General features: G+C 36.6%; 1 protein-coding gene across 1 annotated transcript in view; it reads left to right on the top strand.

The window, feature by feature from the left end:
* dock9b (dedicator of cytokinesis 9b) overlaps nt 1–18,548 on the top strand; it is a 200,715-nt gene that overhangs the window by 126,151 nt on the left and 56,016 nt on the right. The window contains exons 16-30 of the mRNA XM_049479075.1: nt 207–286; nt 2,594–2,775; nt 3,791–3,856; nt 5,783–5,875; nt 6,163–6,274; nt 7,360–7,478; nt 9,535–9,621; nt 9,727–9,804; nt 9,940–10,055; nt 10,144–10,213; nt 11,305–11,436; nt 11,858–11,929; nt 13,125–13,271; nt 15,247–15,330; nt 15,765–15,876. Of these exons, the coding sequence (XP_049335032.1) occupies nt 207–286; nt 2,594–2,775; nt 3,791–3,856; nt 5,783–5,875; nt 6,163–6,274; nt 7,360–7,478; nt 9,535–9,621; nt 9,727–9,804; nt 9,940–10,055; nt 10,144–10,213; nt 11,305–11,436; nt 11,858–11,929; nt 13,125–13,271; nt 15,247–15,330; nt 15,765–15,876 (1,550 nt within the window). The remainder of the gene's footprint in view (nt 1–206; nt 287–2,593; nt 2,776–3,790; nt 3,857–5,782; nt 5,876–6,162; nt 6,275–7,359; nt 7,479–9,534; nt 9,622–9,726; nt 9,805–9,939; nt 10,056–10,143; nt 10,214–11,304; nt 11,437–11,857; nt 11,930–13,124; nt 13,272–15,246; nt 15,331–15,764; nt 15,877–18,548) is intronic.

Here is an 18,548-nt window from a genome sequence, read left to right as displayed (position 1 = left end):
ATCCTCATTAAAATGATGGAGTGTAAAATCAGAATACTTTCCGAGCACACTGTGTTGATGCAGCTGTGAGTGTTTCCACTCTGCAGTGCTGTTAAGGAATGTGTTATGACTCTTCTTCTTTGAAGGCACACCTGAAAGGGCCTGTGTGTTTTTATTTAATATCTTATATCTCATAATGAAATAACTTTATTTGTAATAATTCACAGACCTGAGAAGATGGCCAAGCTTCCCGTCATTCTGGGTAACCTGGATGTAACCGTGGATAGTGTGGCTCCTGATGTGTCCAGTAAGATTTATTTTTAGTTAATAGCCTGCGCCATGAATAATATCAGGTAAAAGAGTCGCCTGACGTATGCAAAAGCACAAAACCATCTGCAGCAAGATGATGCTACAGCTCTTTGGAGGTGGTCTCTGGATTGTACTTGACTGTTCTCACCATTCTTCTTCTCTGCCTTTCTGATATTTTTCTTGGCCTGCCACTTCTGGGCTTAACAAGAACTGTCCCTGTGGTCTTCCATTTCCTTGGAAACTGACAGGTCAAATCTCTGAGACAATTTTTTGTATCCTTCCCCTGAACAACTATGTATATATATATATATATATATACACATATATATGTACGTATATATACGATATATATACACATATATATATTGTATCATATCACCTACCCCTAATTATCACATCAGGGTACTTTTGCTGTTCTTAGCAGAAGAAAAAATCACATTGTTCTGTCCAGTATCATTCATTTTACTTTAATCCTGGATATATGGAGACATTTGGAGATATGGACATTATTAGTATCAGGACATTCTGGATTAAGTCGTTATCATGAAAATACCATTAAATATTGTGATATTATTATGATTATGATATTTCGCCCACCCCCATCGGATTGGTGTTAGTGTTGGCAGATATTGGTATCAGATGTATGAAGTGGTATTCTCAATGGGCATAAAGAATGGGCTTTTCAAACAATTGTCTCTATCACATTCATCACATTTAGGGTTATAGTAGTTTGAATATCTTATGAAGATTCTGATGACATTTATTATGCAGTGAAATAAATAAGAGTAGTTTGGTTTTCTTGTTTTACAGACTACAAAAATAACAACAAGACTGCAGTGGTCTATGTTTACGAGTAAAGGTTTTAACCCCACTAACCGGATAGTACCTTTCTCTACAGTTCATCTTACAGCCCATTCACTGGGTAGCAGAGCTAGCTAACACCAAAGCAGCAGTTAGAAAGCTGGAGAAATCACAGTCAGGCTGTTTTTAGTGCTGAATAAGCAGCGCTTTTCTGTTGTTTCTACTTTAAGTTCCACAGTGCAGTTCTGTACATGTGATCACAGACTATCTCACCTGAAACAGAGCCAGAGTGTTAGACTATTTTTATTATTAAAATAATAACTTAGTTATAGATTTTAATAGTACAAATTGAACAGTGGGAAAATTAGCTAACACTAGCTAACTAATAGAAATTTGGAGCTTCAAATTAGTGCAGTGTTTTATCATTGTTTTATCACTCACACAATCAATGAAAAAGTTTTAAACTAGCTAGTTATGTTGTGTAAGTAACTATAAAGATTGGTACACTATGCTGTTTTACCATCCTGTAAATATAGGTTGTTTTAAGCAGAAATATGATTCTGATGATTAAAAAAACAGGCAGTAAGGTGCACAGTGTTAGGATACCTGTTCCTGTGGTATTGACATCTAAGTAAACAAAAATAGTATATAAAAATGCAACTATTTACACATATAACCCTCCTAAAATTCATTTATTTTGGTGAGTAAAGCTCTTCTGTTTATTTACAATCAGATTAGATTATAATTATTTTCTCTGTTATGGTCATACGTCATGTGTTTCTGTATCCCTATAATGGGAGACTTACTTTTGCTGTCTGTTGAGTGCAGTTCAATAAATTATAGTCTTTGTATGGCTGTCATGATAACTGTTTTTTTCATTGATTGATATGTTTTCCCAGAAATAATAGTAATAAACTATTTTATATCAGTTACATAATAATAAAATAACAGTATTATAAGACAAGTGCACTAATTTAAAGAGAAATAAACTTATACTTAAGATTATTACTTATAATTAAGATTATTTTGTTTTTTTGTATTATATGAGAAATATATATTATAATGCAGCAAAACATATTGCAGAATATTTAGTGCATGCATATAAACTGCAAACTAAAACAATTATACAATAAATACACCTAAAGCTTCACAGTAAATAATAGACTACTTTTAAGACAGAACATCCCGATTATCACAATATGGATTTTTAATATCATGATATTTCTGTGTCACGATATATTGTTTACGATATAATATTGCCCACCCCTAATTTGGAATATAAATTAAATTAGAAAAATGTTGTTTGTTGTAAATAAAGTGGACATACCAGTTCATTTACATTATTAATTATTCCTTATTGGCAATATTGAAGCTGGCCAAAAAATATGTCCCTATTCTGTACAATCAATTAATAACATAATTATTGTGACAATCCTACAGTAGTCCTATATGAATATAGATTTGCTTACCTAATGAACTCAAATCACTTCTCTCAACCCTTTAGATTGTGTTACTCCCTCCTACATCCCTGTGCGGCCCTATGAGAGCAGTGGGCGGAGTTTATTAGAGGTGGAGGAGTTTGTGCCGTGCATCGCTAAGTGTTCACAACCCTTCACCACCTACAACAACCACCTCTACGTCTACCCCAAACACCTCAAATATGACAGTCAGAAGTCCTTCGCCAAGGTAAGACAAGAATCATTAAGTTTTTAAATAATCTTATTTCTAATTTTGGACCACTTAAGTCAATAACTCAATCCTCTTTAATATCCCAATCCCTGATTGGGACTCACTCTATCAGTAGGAGTGTGAGGACAAGTGTATGCCTCTTCTGTTACATGTGAAGCTCCATCTCAGGTCACACCTCTTTTACAGCTGCTTGACAATGCAGCATCACTGGGTTGCCAGCATGCTTTGAAGGAAAGCCCCGGATCCCCAGCTCTGATACATCAGCCAACAGACAGCTGTTTTACTGAGCACAGTTTTACTCAAAATATTGCAATGCACACAGCATTATGGGTGACATACCAGAGTTTAAAAGAGGACAAATTGTTGGTGCACATCTTGCTGGCGCATCTGTGACCTAAGACAGCAAGTCTTTGAGATGTATCAAGAGCCACGGTATCCAGGGTAATGTCAGCATACCACCAAGAAGGACCAACCACATCCAACAGGATTAACTGTGGACGCAAGAGGAAGCTGTCTGAAAGGGATGTCCTGGTGCTAACCCGGAGTGTATCCAAAAAAAAACATAAAACCACGGCTGTCCAAATCCCCAGCTCTGATACATCAGCCAACAGACAGCTGTGATGACTGGTGTCACACTAGGAGTGATGAGGGGAGAGAGCATTGTCTACCCACCCAGCACCCAGAGGCCAACTGTGCTCTCTCTCAGACTCCGGCTGCTGATGGTCATGCAGCATTATCCAGGATTCAAACTAGTGATCCTCCAATCACATCAGTGGCAGTGCCTCAGTCCACTGGGCAACTCAGAGCCCCTACAAAACATTACTTTTACCTATTTACACTGGTCTCATTATTAGCATAAGTGGCCAGAAGATGGTCCAGATGGAAGATTGTAATTAGTCCTAAACACAAAGCCAAGTGTAGCAGAGTTTATCTGCAGAGTTCAGATCTGTCCAAGCTGCAGCTTGGAGAAGGTTTGAAATGATGAGTAAACACATATGTCTCTTTGCTGCAGGCGAGGAACATCGCGGTGTGTGTGGAGTTCAGGGATTCTGATGAGGAGCAAGCGCAGCCACTCAAGGTAGGCTTTTTATACACAGGCAACAAAGGGTTTTGAAGTGCTAGTTTTAATCCCTTTTAGATTTTATTTTAACTACCAGTACCAAACACATCATTTATTTAGTTTAGACCAGGAGATATAAGGCTAGCATTGCTAACAAACAATAGAATCAGACTGTCATCAGTCTTATTTATGTAAATAAACTGCTAAAACAGCTAAACAGTGGAAACACTATTTTAAGTAACCAAAAACCATTGATAACTTAACCTCCCAGGTCCTGCCGTCCACATAGTTATAGTTATAGTTTTTGTTTTTAGTTTTTTTGTTCAGAAATTTAAATGAACAGTAAATACAATAGGTGATTTTTTACATTGTTATGTCTTTGTGTTGAAGTCATATTGCTCAAAGGGGCACAATTGTTGTTTCTTCTTTTGTTTTGCACATAATTACCAATTGCGACTTCATTGTGACTTCAAAATGTAAAACTAAAGTCCTCATAAGTGGACATCATTTTTTTTTTCAGAAATACATCATGTAAAAATTTCCAATTAGCCCAAATAGCAAATTGAAATAATAAAAGCATGCCATGCAAGAGTTTGGGTCTTAGGAGGTTTAAACAGAACACTCTAAATAACTTTAATAAATACTAACTCTAACAAACGTTCTGTTTACAATATACAGGGGTTGGACAATGTAACTGAAACACCTGTCATTTTAGTGTGGGAGGTTTCATGGCTAAATTGGAACAGTCTTGTGGCCAATCTTCATTAATTGCACATTGCACCAGTAAGAGCAGAGTGTGAAGGTTCAATTAGCAGGGTAAGAGCACAGTTCTGCTTAAAATATTGCAATGCACACAACATTATGGGTGACATACCAGAGTTCAAAAGAGGACAAATTGTTGGTGCACGTCTTGCTGGTGCATTTGTGGCCAAGACAGCAAGTCTTTGTGATGCATCAAGAGCCACGGTATCCAGGGTAATGTCAGCATACCACCACAAAGGACAAACCACATCCAACAGGATTAACTGTGGACACTGTAAGAGGAAGCTGTCTGAAAGGGATGTTCGGGTGCTAACCCGGATTGTATTCAAAAAACATAAAACCACGGCTGCCCGAATCACAGCAGAATTCAATGTGCACCTCAACTCTCCTGTTTCCACCAGAACTGTCCGTCAGGACAATAAATTATTGTGGTCTAAAACCAGGTGTTTCAGTTTCATTGTCCAACCCCTGTATGTAATAGTTTACACAAATCTTACACATACAAGTAACTCCATTTAGAAATCTAACCTAGTGTAAATTTTAAACTGCCATTTTCAATCTTCTGCAATAATTGTGTTTGTTTGAGTAGCCTAATACAGTAGTGCTTGAAAGTTTGTGAACCCTTTAGAATTGTGTATATGTCTGTATAAATATGACCTAAAACATCATCAGATTTCCTGAAATGTCCTAAAAGGAGATAAAGAGAACCCAGTTAAACAAATAAGACAAAAAATATATACATGGTATTTATTTACTGAGAAAAATGATCCAATTTTGCTTATTTGTGAGTGGCAAAAGTATGTGAACCGTTGCTTTTAGTATCTAGTGTGACCGCAAACACAACCCATAATTTTCCTCAATAGGAAACGACCAAACATTACATTTTTGTCTCATTAGTTTCAACTGGGTTCTTTTTTATCTACTTGCAAGACTTGTGTGAAAATCTGATAATGATTTAGATCATATTAATGTTGAAATATACTGGCTTCATAACTTTCAACCACCACTGTATATATTGGACATTATTAATTGCTTGATAGTCAAATATCATGTCTTGGCTGGATACATAATCATCATTTATATATATATATATATATTTTTTTTTTTGTAAAAGTTTTCCTTTCAGTGTGCTAGTATGTGTTTATATGTATAGGATCTGAGTATGCATGTGTGTTTTTTCAGTGTATCTATAGCCGTCCTGGTGGACCCTTGTTCTGCAGGAGTGCATACGCAGCAGTGCTGCATCACCAGCAAAACCCGGAGTTCTATGATGAGGTGAGAACCAGGTGGAACAGGAACAGATACTCAATCTGCCTTCAGAATATGCATGTAGTATAAAGACTTTATGACTATAAGTGGGAGAACCTGGATCTGGGAGAATCTAGAGGTCTGTACAGCTTCTGGTTTCTGACCAGAAACAGAGAAAGGGTGGAATTATTAAAAGGTTAAGGTTTCATGATCAGATTTATAGCAATATTAAATTTCCTCAAGCGTCAACATAGCACTTTTATACACCAAAAATACCTAATAATTGATATTAATTTTTTTGTTCTGGGTATCAGATCAAGATAGAGCTGCCCACTCAGCTGCACGAGAAGCATCACCTGCTCTTCACCTTCTACCACATCAGCTGTGACAGCAGCACCAAGAAGAGGGACATGGTGGAGACACAAGGTATAGCAGCACACTCCCACCTGGCACCTGGTTACTTTACAACATGTGTAATGCCCTGTTAAGTGCAGTTCAGGCACTGACCTAGTCTTAGAGTCTCTGTAAAACGCAGAATCCACCGGAGATCCTATGTAAACATCTGTAAACACACAGAGGTGGGTAGTCCAGGTTCGGAAAGTAAAAATCCAGCCCAGGCAGTTGGAGCAAAACCCTGGGGTGGATTTTTACTTTTAACTAGTGTTAACAGAACTGTTCTAAACACACCCCTGCCTATCTCAATCGTACTTCTCTGTTGGTGTGCTATAGACATATTCTAACCATTTGTTCCTTATCTCTGAATTACTGGGTAAAGCATATAACTGATTTGTTATTTACACAAATAACACAGGAACAATCTGCCATGTTGTTCCTAGTGCTGTTAGCTCCTATTTGAGGAGACGTGTCACTGCATGGCTTCAGTGCTGCCTGTGTCATGAATACTAATTCACGGGCTGACGAAGACACTGTGCTTTTCCTGAATATTTTCTTTTACTAGCTGCTGCAGATAACGGAGGCTGATGTAGTGTTTTATGTGCAGCATGCATATACAACTCAAATAAACCTATTATATTTCACAAAGAACAAAGAAAGTGGATTTTAGTGGAAGGACACTTTTAATGGCATAGCCTAAAAACAAACAAAATTGATTAGTTTGTCAGAAGGCTATGGGTTTCCACAGGTTTTCATTCATTTTCATTAGCTTAAATGCAGTTTTAGGTACTTAAACAAACAATACCAGTCCTGTACAGCTCTTATCTTTTAGTTTAAAAACAGACATGTTGTAAAGACTTATTAAACTAATGCTAAGAGATGCTGATTTCTTTATTTTCTTGGAATTTATGGGAGTAAAGCTTAAAAATTTAATTAACCATGTATTTAGTTAGTTCTTCTTGCCCTGAACACTTCTGGGGGCCAGTGGAGAGAGGTATGGGTGAAGTCGTCCATTCCTTCCTTAGAGAAAACATTAAAAATGACTTAATTTTCCTTCAGTCACGTGTATCACATGACATGTCTATCTGTCTCTTTCTCTCACTGTCTCTCTCTCTCAGTGGGATCAGCCTGGCTGCCGCTGCTTAAAGATGGCCGGGTCATCATGAGTGAGCAGCAGATTTCTGTAGCGTCTAACTTACCTGCAGGTTACCTGAGCTGCCAGGAGGGGCTTAACAAGGTAATTGCTTTAAGCTCTTTATGTTTGACAAAAAGTCGAGGTAATAATAGAGGTGTGGTGTCAGTTTAGTAATGTGATCTAATTACGCCTGTGTTCGTGTCACAGTTACCCTTCAATTAAAGGATCAGGCCTAGTGTCATCTGAAACTTGCTACATTCGAATTTAGGAAGACAAGATAAGATCATTTTTATTAATCCACAGGAAATTAGTGTTTTCCTGCTCATTTAAAATACCCTGGAAATTAGGTTTTAGTTTATGTATTTTTTTAGGGTTTTCTTTTGAAAATCTAAATAAACCTACTTTGGTTAAAAAAAAATGCCGCACATTGTTTCCACAAGCTTCTGCAATGTCAGAACATATATTTCTGTCCAGAGCTAAATTATTTTTTGTATTGATGCAGCACATTCCAAAAAATCTTAATGAGGTTAAGGTCTGGACTCTGTGGTGAACAATTCCAGCTTGATGAATCCCGGCATTGTCATCATGGAATATGATGAACACCATCAGGGAAGAAAAAAAACATTGATGGAATAACCTGGTCTATATTCAGTATATTCAGGTAGTCAGCTAACCTCATTCTGTTGCTGAACCTAGACCTGACCAACTGCAGCAAACCCAGATCATAGCCCCCCCCCCCCCCCCCCCCCCCATTGAAGTAATGGGTACTGTGGTAGGCCCCTGGGGTTAGGGGCGTGACCACTGTGACCCGGAAGGATGAAGCACACAGAGATACACAGACACGGGGAGTAAATTAACTCAAATCATACCTTTATTAGCTCGAAAATGCCCTCCACCACACCCAGAATAAACTTAAACAAACATAGCTCGCCCAATGGGGCTCTAGAGTCCGTAGAAATTAACTTCAGCTTCGTTTTAAAGGTCAGTGCAGCCTCAGCCCTCAGCTCCCCAGTCCAAGTCCCCTTTTAAATGATGGTGGAGGCGGAGTATATATGCCTGTCTCAACTGGCGGCTCAATCAGCCCTCATGCGGGCCAGCTGAGACAGGCATGGCTTTGCGCTCTGGCGTGCGGCGGACCCACAACTCCCCCGCCTCCTCACGCCACAGTACATTACTTCAACCACCTCTCTTTTTCCACATGACCTTCTTCTGTTGCTCCAGAGTCCAATCTTTATACGCCCTAGCAAATTGAAAAGTGATTTTCTTAAGGCTGCACAGCTGTTTAGTCCCAAGCCTTTGAGTTCCAATCATGATGTTTGTGTGGAAATGCTCTTACTTTCACTATTAACCATATCCCTGAGTTCTAGTGTTGTTTTTCTATTATTTTATTTAATCAAATGTTTAAGTAATCACCGATCATCATCATGCAAGATATTTTTCTGACCACATTCCTTCCTCAAAGATGATGTTTCTCCACTGTCCTTACACTGTTTATGAATGTGTTTTACAGTTCCTAACCCAAATTTAATAGTTTCAGCCATCTCCATAGATGTTTTCTTCGCTTGATGCCTGCCAGTAATTTGACCCTTCTAAAACAGATTAACATCTTTTCACAAGGTTGTTTAATAAATGAGAAGCTACTCACTGCATCAGTTAGGGTTAAATAACTTGTTGCCAGCTCTAACATAATTACTCATGCAGTAATTATTCCATACACAGCTCTGGAAAACAAATAGAGACCACTTCCATTTCTGAATCAGTTGTTTGATTCTGCTATTTATAGGTTTATGTTTGAGTAAAATGAACATTGTTGTTTTATTCTATAAACTACAGACAACATTTCTCCCAAATTCCAAATAAAAATGATCATTTAGAGAATTTATTTGCAGAAAATGAGAGATGGCTGAAAAATCAAAAGTTTGGAAATCTATATTTGGTGGAATAACCCTGGTTTTTAAATACAGTTTTTATTCACCTTGGCATGTTCTCCTCCACCAGTCTTACACATTCCTTTTGAATAACTTTATCTCACCCCTGGTGCAAAAATTCAAGCAGTTCATGTGTTAACATTTAAGAAACTCATAATTTTAAGTGGTCTCTTATTTTTTTCAGAGCTGTATATAAACTGTATATATATGATTGTATTTTTCCATAACAGCACTCTGGTCCTGAGGTGAAATGGGTGGATGGAGGTCGCCCGCTGTTCCGAGTGTCAACACACCTGGTGTCCACAGTCTACACTCAGGTAAAATATAAACTACACATCAGTAGTATAGTGCGCAGTGTAGTATTTTCTTAAATAAATATATACATCTTTCTGGCTTTTCATCCGTTTATTTTGTTTTCTCAGGATCAGCATCTTCATAATTTCTTCCATCATTGCCAGAAGGCTCAAGCCACTGAGGGAGAGCTGGTCAAGTACCTTAAGGTAAAAAGTCTTTGTCATTGTTGTGTTTTACATATTCATTTAAACAGAGAAGCTTCGTTAACTGAGACATCAGCCTATCACATATATAACTTGCTCTTAGAAAAGTTAGACCTGCTATTGCTTATGTTTCCTCAGAGTCTTCATGCCATGGAAAGTCATGTGATGATCAATTTCCTCCCAACTATTCTGAACCAGCTGGTGCGTGTTCTGACCACGACCAGTCATGAGGACGTGGCAGTGAACACCACCAGGTGAGGCTATAGCACAATCACACACTGACCTTTAGCTGAATCACCTTAAACTGAACAAAAAATGTCTTACAATATATTCTTCCAACAGGGTGATGGTGCACATAGTTGCGCAGTGTCATGAAGAGGGCCTTGAACATTACCTCAGGTCTTATGTGAAGGTAAAATTAAGATTCTTAAGCCCTATGTGGACAGGATTAGTATATCTGTAGTTATGTTCATTTGTCTGGGACAGCAATGGGTCAGTTTGAATGTGGTTCATGTTTAATTATCCAAAAGATGTCGGAAACCAAAAAAATCCTAAAAAAAAAACCAATGTGAATATTTAATTACGAACTCTATTACTAATTATTCTGTAAATATTTCATGCAAAGGTGTTCCTTATATCTAACAGGTAATGGTTTAATTAGGATAATGCACTTGTTTTTACTTTTACTTTGAAAGACCAACATATTAAACACAATAGGTTTATATAACATTAAAACATAACATTGCAATGTTGTTTTAGTTTTAGTTTTTGCAGGGGGTTGTTGTAAATATGTAAGATCAACTATTTTCTTTTTATTTGTTGATAAGAACACTAATTAAGACAAGCAGAAAAAGTTTCACACTGAAACTGACTTATATCTTCAAACTTTAAAACGGGTCAATTTGACCCAGAACATAACAGGAGGGTTAAGTATAATTTAGTTTATATTTAGTTATCAGCAGAGTTTCACAGTGATTTGTGTTCAGTCCACTGAATGCTTCATGTCAGTCATTTTTTGGAGTGTGTCAGTGTCCTGCGTCAGTAAAGATGTGTAAAATGAGCCATAAAAATAACCTCAACTTATATTATTCCTGTGTGAATCAATATGCGGGTAAATATTTAGATCAATAAGAATAAGATATTAAAAATAAGAATTATTAAATAAGAATTATTGTTATGTTTAACTGTATTTTTGTTTATTTTCACCTGTTCTAGTAATATGTTGTTTGGCAATACCTGTAATTTTCTAATGCCTGAGATAAATGATTTTAAGTAATGTGCTGAGGTGGCTAAACATTTGCACTGTGAATAATACATGTTTTAGGAGATGAGGGAAGTGTGTAAATCAAGTAGCTTTTCCATTTCAGTCATTTATACTGAGATTTCTTATCTGATATAAATCGGTCATACATTTTACACATGTTGTGTTTATAAGAATTAAAACTGAGACATTACTGGTTTAATATAATTAATTTTGACTGTTACTTTGTCACTTTTCTGCAGTTTGTGTTCAAGACAGAGTGCTACTCAGCCTCCAACAGTAATGGTAAGACAGTGCATGAGGAGCTGGCCAAAGCTATGACCGCCATCCTAAAGCCTTCTACTGATTTCCTCACCAGCAACAAGCTCCTGAAGGTACTCTTTTATATAACCTATTATATGCACATACAACCCCAAATCAGAAAAAGTTAGGACAGCATGAAAAATGCTAATGCTAATTTCATTTCCTTTTACATTTATTGAATTGGATGATTTGATTTTATGAACTAAAGATATTTTATGTTTTGTCTGCTCAACTTCATTTCGTTTATTGATGAACATCATTTTCTGCATTTTAGGACAACATCCAATTTGTCCATGTGGTTCTATCATCTATTGTTAAACGATGGATCTTGCTGCTGTGCTGTATGTTTTGTATGTGGGATCAGAAATGGAAGAAACGCTGCTGAATTTTCTTTACTGTCTCAATCTTTTCTTATGTGTGGAGTTTTGGAATATCTTAGAAGTAAATCTTGTTTATGGTCATAGATAAAGTCTTGTTTTTGCTGTGTTTCAGTACTCCTGGTACTTCTTTGAGGCCTTAGTAAAGTCCATGGCCCAGCATTTAATAGAAAGCGGAAAAGTGAAAGTGAGTAAAAACAATTAATGGTTTCTCTTAATGGTGTACTCGTTAATTTCCTTAATTAAACTGTTAAAATCACTTACATTAGATTTCTCTCACTGGCTTTGGAAAGCAGTTGCCAAGCAGACATTTCTTTGATAAATTGTCATATAAAGTTACACATATATAACTTGTTGGATATCTATAGTATCATATTTTTCGAAATATAAGGCGCACTTTTGATGAACATTTATTTTCTGGTCTATTTTTAATACTCAAGGCGCACTGAATTATAAGGCGCATTATGCTACACTAGTAAGGAACAGGGTTGTTGCCATGTTTTACTGCTAATTCAGCAGATGAGACCTTAAGCTAAGCTAAGCTTAAGTAAACAAAAAAAACTTTTCTTATAAAATCAAACAAGCACTGGATGTTAATCTACACAGATTTCTCTTCTGAAATCAGTTCATTTGGGTGAGTAAAGCACTTCGGTTTATTTACAGTAAGCTTAGATTTCCAGATTTCCACTAAGGCTAGCTGTGGTTAGTGGATAATGCCGCCTGACAGTGCTATACTGAGGAATCATGAGTGTTCCAGTAAGCCAGGGCACTAATAACCAACAGTTTGTCACACTTAGCTTGGTTTAACACAGTAAACATGCAGACTTCAGTCCAATATACTTACCTCTGAACCGCAAAAGAGCTAACTAGCGCTTAGCACGGTTAGCGGGTAATACTAATGCTGCTCCAGCAGTGCTAGCCTGAGTTAACAGCAGGCTACAGGCCGATAATACTCATCTCTGAATGGCAAAAAAGCTAATGCTTAGTGGGTAATGCTAATGCTGCTCCAGCAGTGGTAGGCGAGGTTTGCAACAGGCTACAGGCCGATAATAATCACCTCTGAATGGCGAAAAAGCTGGTGCTTAGAGCGGTTAGCAGCTAATGCTAATGCTGCTCCAGTCTCAGTGCTGAAGAACTAAACTGAAACTCCTTTATAAAGCTGCACTTCAGCAAAGTGGCTTTACTGCTCCTTACAACCTGACTGATAAAATTCATACACAAGCTGCACTGGTGATTTTTGGGAAAATGAAAGGATTTTAATGTGCATTATAGTGTGAATAATACAGTAGTTTTTTTGCTCTATGCTTTTTATAATTATTATTCATTTTTATTTATTCTTATGTTGTGTTTAAGCTTGAGATATGCTGCTTTGTTTGACCCAGCTTTCAAGGAATCAGCGGTTTACTGCCTCCTTCCACCATGCTGTGGAGACGCTGGTGAACATGCTGATGCCACACATCACTCAGAAATACAAAGACAATCTGGACGCTGCCCGCAATGCCAACCACAGCCTGGCAGTCTTCATCAAGGTGAGTCCAGTCTTACTGCTTCTCTCTTTCAGCTACTGGAGCAGATTCTATAGATTTATATAGAGTTTTATTGCTTGTGTCTCAAAAGATGTTCAGGAACACTGAGTGTGTTTATATGCACTCTGTTTCGTAATCAGATCACTGCAGTTTCAGATTATTAAAGTAGGTATGTAAACTGCTACACTGGTTTCTTAGATCAGAATAAAGGCTGATAATCAGATAATAAATAATAAAAAAAATTGACAGAGAGCTGGATTTTAGCTCAGTAATCTGAGTATGGATTTAAATTTAGATTTTAGTAAAGTATGGGTTTTATATATGTTTATGTCTTAAAAAAAACTCTGCATTGGTTGTCTCACTGATAAACTTGTTGTTCAGCATTAATCAGATTATAAAGTGCAATCTAAATGCTCTAACTGTCTGTGATCTATGCTATTACTTAGACTAATCAAAGGAACTAAACATTTGGTCACTGGGAAAGTGTGTATTCACCACATCTTGCAAAAGAAATGCAAATGAAAAAAGAAAAGATTATCAGTGTATTACCAATGTAAATTATGGTTTCCAGCTGGAAACATTCTCCCAGCTTTGCATTTGTAAATCTGCCTTAAAAAGACAAATAATCCAAAAATCCTGAAAATGAATTAGATTGTGTAATTTTAATATAATAAAATATAATTATGTATTATACATGCATACAAAAAGTGTTTAAACATGTTCTGCGTTGTAGATTAATATAAAAGTACACACACACACACACACACACACATATATATATATATATATATATTGTAAACACAAAAGTGTTAAATAAAACAGGATATGTTTTAGATTTTTGAATCTTCAAAGTAACTTGCTTTGCACAGTTAACAGCTGTGCTGAACTTAATAATTAAGTTAATTACTAGAATTTCTTGTCTCTTCATGTGTTTGAGAGCATCAGTTGTAACGTAGTGAAGAGGTAGAGCTGGTACACAGTGAATAATCTTATTTGAGTAATGCTCTAATCCATATTATGGCAAGAACAATTCAAGTAAAGAAAAGAAACACTTTAATAAATAAAGGTCAGTCAAAAATGTTATGATGAAACTGGCTCTCTTTAGGTCTGCCCAAGAGAAGAAAGACCAAGAGCCCTATTTTAGCAATCTAAAGTGCACCAGTCAATTGCAGATTGTGCAGCTTAATTTTGGGCATGTTGGTGTGTCTTTGGGATCATTAGGGACAAAAGCCATGTACTAATTCCCTGAATTAATCATGGATGTGTTTTGGTCGTAACGATGAAATAAATCAATAAGTGTGTTGCTTGTCATTTCCTGTAAGAGGCAGGTGAGCTCTGAATTTGGTGCATTTGTATTCCTAACAGGGCAGCGCTTTTAAGTGTGCATCTCAGCAGAGCATAATGACTTGCGTGCTCACGCTGTGAAGGTACAACTGTAGCCCATTTAAGGGAAAAGCAATGCTATTTTATTCTTTATTTAGCTTATTGGTGAGGTAAAAGTTTGGTTTGCACATGTGTTTAATGAGCAGGGGGGTATGCGTGCTGGGCATGCACAGAGGGTGTATGGCGCATCTGCATATCTGAGATAGGAATGGACTCGATTGACTGTTGTCTAGGTTTATTTCAGTCAGTGGCGCACCTCTGTTTTTTTGCCGCCAAAATACCAACATACCAGAAATCTACCTGAACAAACTTCACTTCCAGACCACCATACCCTTCAGTGTAGATTTATTCATGAACTCTGATGCTAGGCGTGGGTGCAAGGAGTAAAGATTAAAGTTAGCAAAGAGCATCATGTTCCTTCATAGTCTGGATGACTTCAGTGTTAATTTACAGTGTACAAAAAATACAAACATTGAATAAGAAGGTGTGTCCAAATGTTTGACTGGTACTGTATTTTTATATTTAACAGGTAATCAGTGATTAGTAATGGAATAAATGTTTATAGTAACCTCCTCAACCCTGTCTGTTACAACAGCGCTGTTTTACCTTTATGGATCGAGGATTTGTCTTCAAGCTGATCAACAACTACATCAACTGCTTTGTTCCTGGAGATCCCAAGGTATACAAGTAATGTAATGTTACTAATAAACAAGCATGAATTATACTGCCATATATATATATATATATATATATATATATATATATATATATATATATATATATAGGTAAATACGTTATATTTTGTTTGTCTCTTGTTCTCTACCCTTATGCTTGTATATTGCTATGTATTTTATACTGTCCTATAAAGAATTTTGAGCTCCTTTGGGCCAAACCCCAGTGATATTCCATGGTGGTGTTTAGGTTATACTCGGGATCATTACACATTATCTTGTCTCAAAATTATTGCAGTGTGGAATATGTGTGTGTGGATAACGACGATCATTACCATCCCCTGCACTGTCCACTGTGGGCAGTAATGCCTTTTATGATGCATTCCCGATTCCAACATCTATAGCTGACTTCTATATATCTGTGTCCCTCTCTCTCCTGCAGACACTGTACGAGTTTAAGTTTGCGTTTCTGAGGGTGGTGTGTAACCATGAGCACTTCGTCCCTCTGAACCTGCCCATGCCCTTTGGGAAAGGAAGGATAATGCGCTTTCAAGGTACACAGTCTACACTCTTCAGTTACTTACAAATAATCTCATCAGCTCTACACAACAAATCACAGCTCTTATTCTGTTCACTGACACTGATCACATTTGCTGAGGTAAATTAGATCAGCCCAAAAGCCAATTTCCTCCTGTTGGTTCACCTGCGCCTCTCTGATTGCTCGCTCCAGATGTTGCTGTAGCTTCTATATTTTTCTCCTTTATCTCTCTCTCTCTCTCTCTCTCTCTCACTGTCTGTCTGTCTGTCTGTGTGTTCTAAGCTTTTCACTTGTTTTTCTGCCTGTGTTAGCTTTTCTGTCGCGCAGTAAGGAGACTCATGCCAAATCTGTAGGTGAGCTGTACTGCTGTGGCTGTGTGTGGAGTATGTGTCAGCACTGTTGCACAAACACCTGTATCTCCAGCATCACAAGTTCACAAGAGGCTTAACTATCAATCATTTCAAATCGTCCAGTCATGGAAAGGACAAGTGCCAAATTTAAATTAGTTAAAAAAGAAAAAACAGCAAAAATGAAAATAAGGTTAAAGGACCCCTTAACAAAATTTCTGTTACTAAAAATGAATCTTCAGGATCGGTTTGACCTTTTTTAATGTGTATCATCTCTGAAAATGTGATTAACATAGTTTTGGTGTGGGCACAACCAAGAAAACCTAAAATAAACAAAAAACATATCTGTACAAAACCTAGGAAATATCAATATTTTACACACTTTTGAGCTGGATAATATGGAGGTCACTATGACAGTTTTTTGCTGCTTTATATAGTTGTATTACCTGTAGTAATGTGAGAACTGGGTGTTCTACTAATGTTTTTGGCCTCTTGTTAATTTAGGGCATTTTTTACGCCCTTTTCACAGTGGCAGAAATTTGATACAGGGTGCCCAAATATTTGCATACCACTGTATGTTAAGACCTTGTGATGTATTCACCTTTGTGTAATTAATACACTCTTTAATTGTTTTGAGTGAATTGTTATTCATTTTTCAGTGTTCCCTGTCTATTGTTGAGATGTGTCATGTTCTTGCATTATATATGTGTTGTGGAATAATCACAGAAAGTGTGATAATTCTGTTGTCTAGCTGTTGAATGTCATCTCAGTGTTTTTGTGTGTCTCGTATTTAGGTTTGTTTTTTGGGTCATTTTACAGAAACATCCACTTTTGGAATGGCAAAATGTTTCTTATAGTTTTTAATATTTTTAACATTAAAGTATGTAATTTATTGGCAGTATGAATATGCTTAAAGCTTAAATAAAGTAATTTTTTTTTAGCTATTTTGTGCACTTATGTACCAAAGGGAGGCATTAAGTGACTGTAACACCACTGACATTTTGAATGAAATAAGCATTTTACATAATGGCTGCAACTGAACATCAAAACACATGCTGTGTAATATATCAGCTACAATATGTCATTTAATGTAGTTATATTCTGTTTTTGCACTAAATGAGCTTATGAGCTAAATGAGAAAATTACAACCTGCTTTATTTTACAGATCACAGACAATAGATAGTTAAAATAGATAAAGAGAATAGAATTCATTTATTTCATATATAAGTGTAGTATATCTGTAAAGTCCAGGGACACAAAAATGGACGTTTGCATTGAATGACCCATTTAATCTTTGTATGTTTTTGTGTTTATATTCTCAGTGAATAACATTAAGATATAACAACCCAGATGATCATATGGGGTCTGTATGGGTGTTTCCATGAAGTTACTTAATTTCAGTAATTCAGTTCAAAATGTAAAACTCATATATTACACACAGAGTGATCTGTTTTAAGCGTTTATTTATTTAATTGTTGATGATTTTGGCTTACAGCCAGTGAAAACCCAAAAATCAGTATCTCTGAACATTAGAATATTATATAAAACCAGTTGTTACTTCTGGCAGTGTGAGCAGTGTTCCAAGTCCTGCTGGAAAATGAAAGTCGCTTTTCCATAAAACTTGTTAGCAGAAGGAAGCATAACGTTCTGTAAGATTTTGTGGGAAAACAAAACTGCTCTGACTTTGGACTTGATAATAAAACACAGTGGATCAACACCAGCAGATGACATGTCTCTCCAAACCATCACTGATCATCAGTACATTTTACATTTCATTCAGAAATCAAGGTAGCAGAGTCTGGAGGAAGAGTGGAGAGAAATGTAGATTTTATTTTCCAGCAAGACTTGACACACTGCCAAAGTACCAGTTGGTCTTATATAATATTCTAATTTTCTAAGACACTTTTTTTTAATTTTTTTTTTATTGGGTGTAAGCCATAATCATCAACAATAAAATAAATAAACACTTAAAATAGATCACTCTGTGTGTAATACATCTATATAATATATGAGTTCCACATTTTGAACTCAATTACTGAAATAAACTAATTTTCAATAATATTTAACTTTTTTGAGATTCACCTGTATGTAAGTGATGGGCCTCATCAGGGGTCAGTGGTGGGAACAGAAATAGGGTTAAACATGGGGCTCATCTTGGCTGTAAACTGTACATGAGGCCGAGAAGGGACCCATGTAAGATTAAGAAGGGCTGTAATGATGTTGTAGACTTGGGAATTCCAACTGGGTCCCAGTAAAAATACATAGATTACAAACTAACTCAGAGCTGAGCTCACATTCCCCCCATGTAAACTCCACATGAGCATGTTGGCTGGACAGTGTT

This window comes from Astyanax mexicanus, chromosome 5 (genome assembly GCF_023375975.1).
Source record: "Astyanax mexicanus isolate ESR-SI-001 chromosome 5, AstMex3_surface, whole genome shotgun sequence".
In the NCBI taxonomy this organism is placed as follows: Eukaryota; Metazoa; Chordata; class Actinopteri; order Characiformes; family Acestrorhamphidae; genus Astyanax; species Astyanax mexicanus.
The sequence above is the reverse complement of the archived record's forward strand: the minus strand, read 5'-3'. Positions and strand labels throughout refer to the sequence as shown.